Here is a 15337-nt window from a genome sequence, read left to right on the forward strand (position 1 = left end):
CCACTCTATTTCCTGCATTGTCTTGTTGTTCAGTCGCTAAGTTGTGTCCGACTCTTTGTGACCCCATGGACCGCAACAGGCTAGGCTTCCCTGTCCTTCCCTATCTCCTAGAGTTTGCTCAAACTCATGTCCATTGAGTTGGTGATGCCATCCAACCATCTCATCCTCTGTCATCTCCTTCTCCTTCTGCCCTCAATCTTTATCAGCATCAGGGTCTTTTCCAGTGAGTCAGCTCTTTGCATCAGGTGGCCAAAGCATTGGAGCTTCAGCTTCAGTATCAGTCCTTCCAATGAGTATTCAGGGTTGACTTCCTTTAGGTTTGACTGGTTTGGTTTCCTTGCATGAATCTTTACAATTCTCCAAATATCTTGTTCTTTTATTGTTTATTTCTTAACTCTCTCTCTGTCCCCTCTTGAATGGACACAGCACAAGGGCAGAGATTAGGACTCTGAAATCAGAAGGGCTCAAGTTCAAATTCTGCTCTGGCCAGATTCACCACGTGAACTTGGGCAAATCATTGTCGTCTCTGTTTTCTCATTTGAAAAAAGGCAGATAATTATGTCCACTTCACTAGGTGTTTAATGAGTTCTTATGGCTAAAGCACTGGCGCATCATCTCACTAAATGCCATAAATCACTGCTGCTGCTGTTAAGTCGCTTCAGTCGTGTCTGACTCTGTGCGACCCCATAGACGGCAGCCCACCAGGCTCCCCCGTCCCTGGGATTCTCCAGGCAAGAATACTGGAGTGGGTTGCCATTTCCTTCTTCAATGCATGAAAGTGAAAAGTGAAAGTGAAGTCGTTCAGTCGTGTCCGACTCTTAGCAACTTCATGGACTGCAGCCTACCAGGCTCCTCCACCCATGGGATTTTCCAGGCAAGAGTACTGGAGTGGGGCGCCATTGCCTTCTCCTCCATAAATCACTAGCTGTCATTATCTTTTTAGGCCCTGGTGCCCTGGGATTGTTGAGGATACAGAGGCTTGGAAATCACTGGATATTGGGATCTCAGCACAGCAATTAAGGGCACAGTCTGCAGTCAGACAAATTCAACTTCAAATTCAGGCTTGATCCCCACCTAATTTCCCATGGGACCTTAGGCCACCTTTACCTCTCTGAGCTCCTGTTTCCTCCTTTCTTATATGGGTATTTACACCCCCACAGAGTTGCTGGGAAGACTGCAATATGTGGTCAAGGGCCTCAGCTCTGGATTCAGGCAGAACTGGGTTTGACTCCTGCTTACTAGGTTGAGTAAATCTGGATAAGGAATTCACCTCTCTGGATCTATGTGTTCATCTATGAATCCTACCTTGCAAGAGCTACTTGTAGTGTTCTAGGGGGAAAGATTTAACTGGTTACTATTCTTAAAGAGTTCTGAATGCTGGAAACTTTACTATGGCAATTGGGATATTGGGAGATTAAAAAAAAAAGTGCTTGGAAAAATTCCTGGTAGCTAGTGGATTCTCAATAAATCATTTCTGAACAAGTAAATAAGAGCCCATTGAAATGTATTCTATCCTCAGTTTACCACATCATCGCTAACACTGGGCATTAGCATTTTTTTTTCAAGATTTTGCTAATTTACTAGGCGGCCCGCAGCCCTTATTCACTAGAAGGACTCATGCTGAAGCCGAAGTTCCAACACTTTAGCCACCTGATTCAAAGAGCTGACTCATTGGAAAAGACTCTGATACTGGGAAAGATGGAGGGCAGGAGAGGAAAGGGGCAACAGAGGATGAGCTGGTTGGATAGCATCACCAACTCAATGGACATGAGTTTGAGCAAACTCTGGGAGATAGTGAAGGATGGGGAAGCCTAGGGTGCTGGGATCCAGGGGGTCGACTGAACAACGACAACAACCTTATCATCTCAGGAATTTGAAAGGGCACATTCTTGACCTCTATAGTTGAGTGACTGGGGAAAAGAATGATAAGAAGAACTGGCCTGGGACTCAGAAGGACTTTCAGCCCCAGGCTCCACTTACCTGCTGTTGAGGTGGTCCTGGCAGGAACGCACCTCATCTGAGCTGGGGTGACCTCCTTCCACCAGTTCCTGAACCGTGTGGTTCACATCCAGGACACGGCCCATCAGACTGTTCATCTCCTGGTCCAGACTCTCAAATCTGCGGAAGAAGGATGGACACGGTCAGTGAGGCCTGGACCCTGGGGACCTGTTCACTGGCTTCTGTGAAACTGCCTTCTCCTGGTTCTCCTCTGAACTCTCAACCTCATCTCCTCAGGCTCCTCTGCTGGCTCCTCTTCTTCTACCTGCCACTTAAGTGTTAGGTCCCTCAGGGCTCTGCCCTGGGCCCTCTCAGCTTTCGCTCACATCTTGTCTGGTCCATCTCACCCATCCCCACAGCTTCCGCCCTTGCCCCCAGCCCATCAGTCCCACATCTGTCTCCAGCCTCAACATTATCCCTTTTGAGCCTGTCCCCCATCTTAAAGCCTGTTGTGCTCTTTGTCCGGGCTCTTTGCTGTGACTCACACTCGCTTCAACATCTCCCCTAGTTTGTTCTTCCTCTGGGTCTCCATCCCAGGGACAGCTCCCCTCCCTTCCTTCCCACACCGCCCCCCCACCCCCCACCCCCGCCGCAACCCTGGCCATTCCCTAGGCCAGAGCCCTGGGCTCTGTTTTGGACAAATACTCCCCCAAAGCCTGTCTTCCCCCATGGCCTGTCCTCTTGGGTTCCTGCCCTGGTCCAGTCCTGTCCTCTCCTACCTGAGCCCCTACCCTAGCTGCCTCTCTAGGCTCCCAGCCACCGTTCTCACCCCCTCCAGCCACCCTCTACGTGGCAGCCAGGGAGAACCGTTTTAAGCTGGCTATGGTCTTCCCTTGTTTAAAACAATGTCCAAGGCTGTGGCTTGGGTAACTGTGGGCACAGTAACAGCGGGGACCAGGCCTGTGTTTCCAGCAATGCCCAGCCCAAGGCCTGGAACAGAGCAGGGACTCAATAAGTATCCACTGAATGAGTGGATGGATGAATATGCTCAGAGAGAGGGGTGCAGAAGGTCCATCCCCTGACTTAATGACCCATCTCTAAGTCTGCCAACAGGTAAATCAGTATCTAATATGTCCCAGGGTGGTAACTGCTATGAAGAAATGTAAAGTGAGGTGAGGGAAGAGAAAGTGACAAGGGTCAGAGTGGTTTTATTCGCTGGGGAGGTAACATCTATGCAAGGGGTAACATCCTTCCCATCTAGCGATGGGAGTCCCAGGGGAGGGAACATGCTGGGCCATCTCTGGAGGTTAATATAGCCAAGTGACTGTAAGTCTCACAGGAATAGCAGCAAACGCCCCTGGAATGCTCCCTGGACCCAGGCATTTCCTAACTACTTTGCACATTTACTGTACTCCAGGAGCCCATGAGGTTGCGACCAGTAAATATAATTCCCATTTTGCTGGGAAGATCCCCTGGAGAAGGGAATTGCAACCCCATCCCAGAATTTCTGCCTGGGAAACCGCATGGACAGAGGGTGGGCTGTACAGTCCAATGGGGTCGCAAAGAGTCGGAACCGACTGAGCTACTAAGCTCACACACACTGGTTCCAAGTGTGTGAACATGGAAAAATTGTTGAATCAAGGAAATCGAGACTGCGTGCGGGACGAAGGGGACCAGGAGTCCCACCGGTGCGCGCTCACCGGTGCTGCACCACCTCGACGTCGTCCAATGAATTGGGCACGCGCATGGCCAGCAGCCACTGCTCCTTCTCCCCAATCCACAGCTCGCACGCGTGCACCTCGCCGAACATGCGGTAGACAGCGAGGGCATCGCGCAGCCACTGGCGCCGCAGCGCAGCCACCTCGGTCACCTCGGCGAACAGCTGCTCGGCCTCCACCACGCGTACCTGCAGTGCCACCACCAGGGGCCCGGCTCCGCTGGCTCCCCCCAGTGTCGCCAGCTGACGCCGCAGGCCGCCCACGGGCCCGCGATGCGCCTCCACCTCCCCTGTGAGCGCGCGGTGCTGGCGGGCCAGGCGGCGGCTGGACGCTTCGTCGTGGCCGAAGTCGCCCGCGGCTGCCAGGCGGTAGGCGTCGCGAAGCCAGTCCAGGAGCCCGTCGAGGTCCGCTCCGAACTGGTGCAGCGCCCGCGCCTCCTGCAGCCGCCGCTCGCGCCTTGCCGCCGCCTCCTCCAGCCGCTGCCAGCGCCGCCGCGCGCTCGCTGCGCGCTCCGCCAGGCCCGCCAGGTGCACCGTCTCGGCGCCCGGGCCCACGGCGCCACCCGCCGCGGCCAGCTCCTCGCCCCGCCGCAGGGCCTGCTGCAGCAGCGCCCGCCGCCCGCCCAGCTCGCCCTGCAGGATCTTGTGCTGCGCCAGGAGGCGCGCGGTGCTGGACAGGTCGTGTGCGCCGCCCGCCGCGCCCGCTGCGCCCGCCGCGCCGCCGCCGCCCGCCGCCTCCAGGAGGCGCTCCTTGTCGCGGGCCCAGCTCTCGGCTTCCTCCAGCTCCTGCAGCAGCGCCCACAGGCTCCGCGAGGCCTCCAGCTCCGCGCGCCGCCTGGCCGCCTGCTCCTGCAGCTCCGCCAGACAGCCGTGCACGTGGTTCACGCGGTTGCAGATGACCTGCGGATCGCAGGGCTGGTAACCTGGGCCACGGAAAGGGGCAGATCCCAGGTTGGGCACGGACCAGGAGCCGCCCAAGAGAGCGTGGTACAGGCTATCGGCCGAGTCCTTGGCCCGACTTTACCAGATGTCAGGTTATGCGTCCCCTCCTCCTGGCAGCCTTCCCCAACACCTCAAATCTGGAGCAAGCACCTTACCAGGCTCTCCCAGGCTTCTTTGTTTCCCCCATCCCAGCGCGGGCCACTCTGCCTGTGACTCCCTCATCCCACCTCTGACCCTTCTGGGCTGTTGCGAACATTCTGTCTCTTCCATTGGGGTGGGAGCCCCGTAAGGACAAGACCTGGGGCTGTCTCCATCAGACCATGTTCCCACCACTGCTCAGCACATGGTTGAGCCCAGAGCAGTCGCTTAGTGAAAACGGTGACTTACTGACTGAATGAGGAATGGAAAGGGAGACTCAGAGAATCCTAGAATCTTTATATGTTAGTGTAAGTGCAGTGTTTTTCCTTCAGCAATTGACAAAATGAAACCTCTTTATTCTTAACCTATGTTTTGACTCTCCTCTCTCATCCTCTGTCATCTTATCTCTTAACCCAGTGATGACCAAAACTCCTTTTTATCTTCAAATATTTCACCTTCCTCCTGGGACCTCTTAAAGAACCTGCCTGCAATGGAGAAGCGGCAGGAGATGTGGTTTCAATCCCTGGGTTGGGAAGATCTGCTGGAGGAGGGCATGGCAACCCACTCCAGCATTCTTGCCTAGACAGCCCCATGGACAGAGGAGCCTGGAAGGCTACAGTCCATGGGGTCGTAAAGAGTCGGACACGACTGAAGTGACTTAGCACGCATGCACACACCTGGACCTCTGGTTTGAGAACTGTGAGATTAACTTAATGGGTGGCAGTCAGCATTTCTTTAATGGAATAGAGTAGAATGAATAGAAAATATGAGAAGTAGGGGGAAGCGTTGTTTTCCAAAGGCTTTGTGTCTCTGTGTCTGGACATGTGCCTGTGAACTGTGGGTCATGAGGTAAATGTATTTCTTACTGGGTCAAAACAGTGGGAGAGACACTGCCCTAGATGGCATGTGAGGTTTATGCATTGCTGGACACTCACTGAAATTGACCCAAATTCCAAGGCACCCAACTGAATAATAAACATCAGTGGCGTCCATGTATCCAGCCCTTACTCTGACCCAATGTCACTGAGTTCTTACAACCATACTATGAGGCCAGTATCCTCCTTAGCTCTATCTTGCCAATGAAGAAACTCACACTCAGGGAGGGAAGCTGCTTGCTCAGGATCAGCTAAGAAGTGGTACATCAGGAGGCCAACTCTGGACCATTTCGCAGGCAGATCTGCCTCCCGTCACCATGACAACACACACACTGCTGTCTCCCATCACCATGACAACACACACCCTACACTAGCCTCTTTGCTGTTTCCACGGCACTGCTGGTGCATCATCACTGGGCGCTGAGATCTCACAAGGAAAAGACAGGGGGAGCCTCCTGGACAAACATCCACGAGAATGAAGGGTGAAAGATGACGAATGAATGATGTCTCTTGGGGTTGTGAGGCTGGTGATGGGTTGAGCCAGGATGGGGATGCCTGCACCGGGACTTGGAAGGAGACCTCAACATTTGCTCTTAGGACATATCCCAGGCCATGAGAGTGAGAAACTCCCCCGACCATCCTGCTAGCTGGAGTGTGTGTGCATGCTGGGCTCCTCTGTCTGTGGAAATTTCCAAGCAAGAATATTGGAGTGGATTGCCATTTCCTCCTCCAGGAGATCTGCCCAACCCAGGGATCGAACCCATATCTCCTGCAGTGGCAGGAGGATTCTTAGCCACTACACCACCTGGGTAGCCCCTGAAAGCTGGAAAGCCTCTTCATTTTCTAACAATGCACCAGGATTCCCAAGGGCCTTAGCTCCAGATAAAGAAGTGAGACAGATTAGCCTCCAAACCCTCTTATCAGTTCTGCACCTCTGCACCTCAGTTTCCTCATCAGTGAGAAAGAAAAAAGCAGTCTTGATGCTGTCAGCACTCATACACAGTTGCACAAGACAAAACATCAGACAAGACCACTCAGCAGGGCTTCCCTGGTGGCTCAGTGGTAAAGAATCCACCTGCCAATCCAGGAGACACGGGTTCGATCCCTGCTCTGGGAAGATCCCACATGCCACAGGACAGCTAAGCCCATGAGGCACAACTATTGAGCCTGTGCTCCAGAGCCAGGGAACTACAACTAAAGAAGTCCATGCGCCCTAGAGCCCATGCTCAGCAACAAGAGAAGCCACCACAATGAGACGCCCGTGCACCACAACGAGAGACTTGCCCCCACTCGCCACAACTAAAGAAAAGCCCGCACAGCAACAAAGACCCAATACAACCAAAAATAAATAGATAAAATTATATAAAAAAAAAGACCACTCGGCAATCATGATGGAGATGAAGACAAGACCATTCCACAATCATGTCTGAGTGCACACAAAACAAGGTCACTGTGCAAACCACAAGACAGTCACCTGCCTGCCTACCCACGCCTGGCCAAGGTGAACCACTCCTGCCAATCATGTTCCTCCCACCACCTGGTTAAAAATGATTAAGACACACAATCATCTAATTACCCCCACTTCCTGATAGCATCCAACCTGCAGCAAAATACACTACATTAAATTATCCCAAATCACCTAACACAAGCCCACGTCCTACAATGAGCCCCTCTTAACATCCTCTAAGATGCCCCATGGTCCCCACACTCCCATGCATGCAAATCAAGCTTAATTTGACTACAGCAGGGCTCCTGGTGGTCTTTAGCTGGAGGGTGTTGACATCACTAAAATGAGACTCTTTCTAGAGTCAGTCTAAGTTTTTGCCTATCGGCATCCATGCCTCTGCTTCTGCTAATGGCATCCCATCCCTGCCCCTTTCTCAGTTCATGTCTTTGGAGAGAGCTGACCCCACTCTTGGCCCTGGGTGAGCATGTCACATAGATGTGGCCATTTAGATCATGTATATAGCCCCAGGCCATAATACTTGGCTGAGGAGTAGGAATGGAACCCACCACAGGCTAATGAAACCCATCTTGGGGCATTTGCCAGAATATTGGGAGAAAGGGGCCTGTCTCCCTGGATCTATGAAGCTGCTGGGATGTAAATGTGGGCTGGATGGTCCCAGATTTACACCACAAGGGGAGGGACTGCCCAATAGTGACACAGACATGAACACTAGAGTTGGAGACAGGTGGAGTCTTAAAAGCATCATTGAACTATCCCTGGATCCAGCCATACCTAAAGCAAAACTCAACCCTTCTTACACATTTAGTTACATCAGCCAGTACCTTCCCTTGTTCTCCTTAACTGAAATTGAGTTTCTATCACTTGATTCTGAACAGGCCTTGACAATAACTGCCTTACCCACCCAGTCTTTTTATGGTATTCACCGAGACCCCACTGTGAAAGGCTTAGCACATAACAAATGCTCAAAAACTGTGAACTATTACTGCAGAATCTCAAAGCAGGAAGAAGTCATGTGGGCCAGCCTCATACTCAAGGCACTAATTTCCCATGTGATATCCCTGATGGAGTGTGATCCTAGTTGGTGTTTGGATGCCTCCAAAGACAGGGAGCTCACTTCTTCATCTGTATCTCAGGAGACATTCTGCGTCTTCTGCTTCTTCTTTTTTTTTTTTGACATTCTGCTTCTGTTAGCACAAGCCCTGAAAGTCTCCACCCCAGTCCTCAACCCCAGACTCACCCTGCAGCTGTGAGAAACGCAGGGCAGCAGCATTGAGGGCCTCCACCCGCTCACTCTGGGCTGCGATGTCCCCCTCCAGCAGTCCATGCTTCTGCAACAGGTCCTCCGCCTCCACCAGGTGCTGCCCACACTCCCGGGACAGCAGCTGAGCCTACAAGTAAGAGCTGCCCTGAGTGTAGCTTGGGCATCAGCCCTCAGGCCACTCCCCCTTCCACCCACTGCCCACACCAGCCTTCACTCCTCTACTCCATCACCTGAACTCTGATCTCTGTCTCAGATTCCATGTCTCTGTCATCACCTCTCTCCATCTCTGTCTCTCTGGATGCTCCATTATCTCCATAGTTCTGGCCTCTGTCTCTCTCTCTGCCTTCATCCCTTTCTTGTTTATATTTCTCTGTCTCCATCTCGATTCCTATCTCTTTCTCTCCATGGCTTGTGTCTGTATCTCTCTCTCCCTCTGCTTCCATCATCTTATCTCCATCTTGCTCTGTATCCAGCTCTCTCTCTCTCGTAGGTCTCTCTCTCTTTCTCAAACGGATTCCATCTTCCTGTGTGTCCTCTGTAGCCATTTTTTAATAGATTTCTGGTGATACCTTTGGGTCTGCTTCTCCAGCTCTCTTTTTCTCTGATTTCTTTCTCTGAAACTGTCTCAATCTTCCTCTGACTTAATCTCTGTCCCTGTCTGTCCCTGATTGTCTCCGTACTACTGTGTCTTTTTATCTACTTCTCCGGGTATTTTTCTGTCTCTCATACATTCTTCCTCTGCCTCTGTGTCTCTCTCTGTATCTTTCACTCTCTTTGTCTCCCTTTCTCGTTACCTCTTTCTGTCTCTCTCCTCTTCCCTCTCCATCTTTGACAATTCTTTCAGGGTAAGGACCCCTCCTCCCCTCCAGGTATGCCACCCCCACCACTGGTCCCCGATCTGGCCCTTACCTGCATCTCCTCCATCCAGTCCACCATGTACACCATCTCCTGGAAGACCTTCTGCAGAGCCAGGTTCTGCTCGAGCCGTGTCCGCCGGGCACCTACCAGCCCGGTCAGCAGGGCCCACTGGCGCAGGACACTGTCACGCTGGGCTGCCACCCGGCGGGCATCATAGTAACCTTCAGTTGCCAAGGCCTGGGCCAGCTCTGCCACGCCCTGCACCCGCTCCTCATAGGCTGCTATGTCTGCCTCGATGGCTTCGTGTTTCTTCATGGCTGCCTCCACCGCTGGCAGCTCATATCCAAAATTGTCCTGGGGCAGGGCAGGCCACAGATGCCCATCCATAATGACTCAGCAGTTAACCTGTTACCTTGACTCTGTATGAACCTGGAAACTCCCCTACCTGCTCTTGTTACCCTGGAGACCAGTCTCATCCTTCCCTGTTACCCTGGAGATCAACCCCATCACCCCAAGTTACCCTGGAGACCATCTCCAACCTTCCCTGTCACCCTGGAGACCAGCCCCACTATCCCCAGTTACCCTAGAGACCAGTCTCATCATCCCCCAGTTACCCTGGAGACCAGCCCCACCATTCCAGGTTACATCTCTAACCCTAAATCTGGTACCCAGGAAACAAGCCCCATCTTTCCATTTCCTTAGAGACTGAGGACCAGGCCTACCCTATCCTGTTGCTTAGGAGACCAATTCTATCCTTCTGAGTTACACTGGACACCTGATAACAACCTCCTTTGTCACTTAAGAGATAATTAACTACTCTCCTTATTTCTAAAGAGACTAATTCTGTCCTCTCTAGTTACCCTGGAGACCAGCCTCACTCTCCTATTACCCTGGAGAGCAGGCCCACATCTCTCCCCCACCAGTCACTTAGGAAACCAATTCTCCCATCCCACCTTCATTTGTCACCCAGGAGACTAATCCAACACTTCTCTGTTGCTTAGGAAATCAAGAAGTCTCCCTTTCTGGTCCCAGGGCCATCAGCCTCTCCCTTTCTCCCTTTCCCCCGGAGCCAAGCCCTTCGCCCTGTACCTGGGAGACCAGGCGCTGGTTCTCATTCAGCCAGCTCTCCCGCATGGCCACCTTGTGGTCAAACCTCTGGGCCAGCAGTTCCAGCTTCTCCTGCCGGATCAGCTCGGCCCGGAGGGCAGCCTCTCGCTCATGTTCTGCCTTCTCCAGTTGTCCCCATGCCTAGAGAGGCAGTCAGATTCCAACAACTCAGAACTTCCCTGGTAGTCCTGTGACTAAGACTCTGTGCTCCCAATGCAGGGACCCTGGGTTCCACCCCTGGTCAGGAACTAGATCCCACATACTGAAACTGAGTTCACATGCCACAACTAAGATCCCACATGCTGCAGTGAAGACCTGGGGCAGCCAAATAAATAAATAAGATTCCAATAATTCCCCACAGTTTAATGGCCTTGGCTTCTCTGTCTGAGGTCATGCTCAGCACTTGTGGCACCTCTGCACACACTGGAAAAAAAATCTTGCTTCCTCATGACCCTTTACTCCTGGAAAAACCATCAGAATGGATGTCAGATGCATGACATCTGCAATGTGAAGAGCTCCCTTGAGCAGTGCACAACCTATACAACCTCACGGGGCAACCCTTTCTCTGCCCTACATCCTCAGCCTCACCTTGTCAATATCCCAGATGCCACAGCCCTCCCGGGGCACGTAGAGACGACGGTTGCAGGCCCGCAGTTTGCTCTGGATGCTGAAGAGCAGCACCTCCAGGTTTCCCTTCTCCTGAAACCTGAAGGGGCCTGAGCTCAGGAACCCTGCCTCCACACCTACACCTGCCACCCTCCCTGCTGAGCCAGGCCTCACTTGACAGGCTTCTCCAGCGTGCAGTAGGCCGTGAAAGCCTGAAGCTGCTGCTGTACCCCACTTAATGAGTTGGCAAACTTCTGGTTGCTGATGAGGCCCACGGTGCGGTGGATCCAGGCCAGCAGCTCAGTTGCCAGCTCCTCGTAGCGCTCAATGATCTTCCCCACCTCCAGCACCTGGTCCAGGACCTGGCCCGGCAGAGGAAGGGAGGGGGGTCAGTCTCATCCCAGACGCAGCCCCGTATGGTTCCCAGGCTCCCACCTACCCCATTCCTGGGCCCCGTGTACCTTTCCAATCCGTTTCCCCTCCACAGCCAGAGCCTTCATCTTGGAGAAATAATGGTAGAAAGAGACCACATAGGTGATGATGGACTTCTCATCGGGAGCCTCCATGTTCACATCTGAGGGGTAAAGGAGAGTGGGAGAGCATGATGACGAGCACTCTGACAGAGAGATCAAACATACTGAGTGGAGGTTGGGAGAACTCAGTCTTCCTAGCTGTGCAACCTTGGACAAGATAACTAACCTCTCTGTTCCTTACTTTGTCTCTTTTTTGGACTACACCAAGCGCCATGCAGGATCTTAGTCCCCTGACCAGGGGTCAAACTCGTAATCCTGCAGCAGAAGTGTGGAGTCCTAACCACTGGATCACCAGGGAAGTCCGTGTTGTTCCTCAGTTTTTTTATCTGCCCAGTGAGGATCTACTTCATGGATTAAATAGTACCTGACACATATACACTACCATGGAGAAATTATCTATAGTGATTTCTTGGACACACCATTCATTCTACTATCTACCTCGGGACCTTTGCACTTGCTGTTCTCACTGTCTGGAACACTGTTCCCTTTTCCATGTGCCAAACTCCCACTCACCCTTCAGGGTTCCACTCAAGTTTCCTCAAGTAAGCCTTCCTGTTCATCCTGTCTAGAATGATCTCTTCCTGTTATTCTTCCTCGTGGCCTCTTATCATTTCCTTCTAGAATATATCACAATTTATAACTGTGTGTGTGTGTTAGTAGCTCAGTTGTGTCTGACTCTTTGCAACTCACTAGGCTCCTCTGTCCATGGTATTCTCCAGGCAAGAATACTGGGGAGAGTTCCCTTCTTTAGAGGATCGAACCCAGGTCTCCCGCATTGCAGGCAGATTCTTTACCATCTGAACCACGAGGGAAGTCCAGTTTCTAATTACATATTGCCTTGTGTGATTGTGTCTTTATCGAGTTTGAGCTCCATGAGGACAAGGGCTATGCCTGTCTTTTACCACTGTCCCTGCCATGCCCAGCACACAGCAGAAGCTCAAAAAATACATAAACTAAGTATATGAATGGTATATGAAGTTTGAGGTCAAGGACATGGGCTTTGAAGGCAGCCTGAGCTTGAATCATAACTCGACCACTTACTCACTCAATATCCTAATAAAATAGATCGAACTGCTCTGAGTTCAGTTTCCACGTTGTTACAGTAAGGATAGTCACAGTGCCTGGCACCTAAGAACACTATGAGTATGAGAGAGAATACTCATAGTGGAGAATACGCATAGTGGCATAGAGGAGAAGCTCAATAAATCCTGATTATCATTTCAATTTACCCACTGAGTGCATAGCATCATACTTGGCCCTGATTCTTCTTCACCTCATAAAACTGACGTCCAATAAACACCCACTATGTGCCAGGCACTGTAAGAGGCAGGGCAGAGGAATGACTAAGTCCCCGAATTCTGGAATCAGAAAGTACTGTTTACTGGGTTTTCAGTGTGATGCCTGAGGAGTGACTCTACATCTCTGAGCCTTCCTTTCCATCAGTTTAAGACAGGATTGATGACTTCTATCCAACTGGATCAGTGTGAGGATGACAGGGAACAGTGTTGATACAATTTCAGCCATGTGCCTGGCACACTGTAGGGGCTCAGAAAAAGGAAGCAACCATTATTCCAGATACAGGGGATTGGTAGGGTATGATCACGGCCATTACCCTAGAGATGGGGGGCTGGTATCGGGTGTGATCATGAATTTGGAATGAGGTTGAAGTCAGGGGTGGGGTTGGAGACAGACTGAAAATGGGAAGGGGTTGGGGGTGAGGGCAGAGCTGTGGATCCAGGAAGAAATAGGGATGGGCTGGGGATGGGAATGAAGATAGTGTTGGAGATTGGGTTGGGGGTGGTGTTGGCTTTAGGGATGGGGCTGGGGTTGGGGGGGTTGGGTTTGGCAGGAAGGTGATTAAGGATGGGGTTGAAAGTGAAAGTCGCTCAGTGATGTCCAACTCTTTGGGATCCCATGGACTATACAGTCCATGGAATTCTCCAGGCCAGAATACTGAAGTGCAGATCCTTTCCTTTCTCCAGGGGATCTTCCCAGCTCAGGGACCCAACCCAGGTCTCCCGCATTGCAGGTGGATGCTTTACCAGCTGAGCCACAAGGGAAGCCCAAGGATGGGGTTGGGACTGCTATATTTAAAATAGATAACCAACAAAGACCTATTGTATAGCACATGGGACTCCACTCAATGTTTGTGGCAGCCTGGATGGGAGCAGAGGATGGGAGCGGAGTTTGGGGGAGAATGGATACGTGTGTTTGTATGGCTGAGTCCCTTCCCTGTTCACCTGAAACTATTACTATCACAGCATTGTTAATTGCCTACACCCCAATACAAAAGTAAAAAGTTTTTTGTTTTTTTTTTAAAGGATAGAGTTGGGGAAGGAGGGTTAAGTTGAACTCAGGAATGGAGATAGGGTTGGGTTTGAGACAGAGATGAACAGGAATTCCCCGGAAGTCCAGTGGTTAGGACTACAGGCTTTCACTGCCAAGGACACAGGTTCAATCCCTGATTGGGGAACTAAGATCCAGCGAGTCCCACAGAGTGGCCAAAAAAAAAGGTAGAGAAGGAGAAAGTAGCAGATATGGAGCCTGGAAGCGGGTAGGATTCTTGATGAGGAAGAGGTGGGGGCTGGGAGGGAGTTAAATTTGAAATGATCTTGGGCTTTGGGATGGTGTTACAGTTGAGTGTGGGGGCAGCACTGGATTTGGGAGTCCCCCAGGAGGAAACCCGGGCTGGCGCCGTGCAGGGCTCACCCTCAGGGTCCAGGAGACGTGCCAGCCCCAAGTGCTGCTCAGCCGTGCGGAAGGCTCTCTGCAGATTGTAGTTGGCGTTGGACTTGGTGAGCTTGCTGAAGTCCACGAGATCGGGCCTGGGCAGGGGCACAGAGTGGGCAGGCAGCAGGCAGGCTCCAAAGCCGGTGGGCAAACGGGTGAAAAGACATCCTTGTCTGAGTCCCACCCAGGGCGAGGGCAGGAGGCGCACAACCCGGCCAAGGGGAAAGCCGTGTGTACTGGTGCGTGTCTGCGCACCATGTAGCTGTGGGGCGAGCTCTGCGTGAGGGCGTGTGTAAAGAAAAGTGAAGTCGTTCAGTCGTGTCCAACTCTTTGCAATTCCATAGACTGTAGCCTACCAGGTTCCTTCATCCGTGGAATTTTCCAGGCAAGAGTACTGGAGTAGGTTGCCATTTCCTTCTCCAGGGGCTCTTCCCAACCCAGGGATCGAACCCAGGTCTCCCACATTGCAGGCAGACACTTTCCCATCTGAGCCACCAGGGAAGCTCACATGTACATCTGACAATGACACTCACGTGTCTATGTGGGTGGGTTCTGTATTGCATTGTGTAGCCTTGGAAGTGTGAGGTCCAGAGCCCACCCTCTTGACTCAAACCCCAACCCAGCCTTCTCCTGGCTGTCACTCTGAGTGAGTTATTGTCTTGCCCTGTGCCTCCATTTCCTCCTTTGTAAAAAGGGGAGAAAAATAGGCTCTGCCTATAGGCTCACTGAATATTGAACGACTTATTGGAAAGCAGTTAGAACATTCCGGGTACACTCAGTGACGTTCCCATTGTTAGCAGGACTCCAGTTAGAGCTTGTGGGTTGATGGGCATGTAGGTGGGCTGGGTCTCCCCGTATACATGAGTGTGTACATGTGGGTTCTGGCTTCCTTCACACTGGAAGCGAGTCCCTTCCAGTCTCCAGTTTCCCCTATCTGTCATATGAATAGACCTGTTATTATGGATCACATGCGTGTGTGCTCAGTCGCTTCAGTCGTGTCCGACTCTGCAACCCCATGGACTGTAGCTGGCCGGGCTTCTCTCCATGAGATTCTCCAGGCAAGAGTACTGGAGTGGGTTGCCATGCCCTCCTCCAGGTTATGGATCATGATGTGGGTGTAATTTATCTGGGAACCCTTCCTCAGCCACCTCGGCACCAGACCCT

General features: G+C 52.0%; 1 protein-coding gene across 1 annotated transcript in view; it reads right to left on the bottom strand.

Moving 5' to 3' along the window:
• SPTBN4 (spectrin beta, non-erythrocytic 4) overlaps nt 1–15337 on the bottom strand; it is an 80712-nt gene that overhangs the window by 47528 nt on the left and 17847 nt on the right. Inside the window, exons 7-15 of the mRNA XM_070387684.1 lie at nt 14153–14268; nt 11372–11484; nt 11085–11272; nt 10893–11010; nt 10287–10445; nt 9249–9551; nt 8316–8466; nt 3639–4578; nt 1981–2118 (exon numbers count right to left, since the gene is read on the bottom strand). Coding sequence (XP_070243785.1) covers nt 1981–2118; nt 3639–4578; nt 8316–8466; nt 9249–9551; nt 10287–10445; nt 10893–11010; nt 11085–11272; nt 11372–11484; nt 14153–14268 — 2226 coding nt within the window. The remainder of the gene's footprint in view (nt 1–1980; nt 2119–3638; nt 4579–8315; nt 8467–9248; nt 9552–10286; nt 10446–10892; nt 11011–11084; nt 11273–11371; nt 11485–14152; nt 14269–15337) is intronic.

This window comes from Bos mutus, chromosome 18 (genome assembly GCF_027580195.1).
Source record: "Bos mutus isolate GX-2022 chromosome 18, NWIPB_WYAK_1.1, whole genome shotgun sequence".
Taxonomy (NCBI): Eukaryota; Metazoa; Chordata; class Mammalia; order Artiodactyla; family Bovidae; genus Bos; species Bos mutus.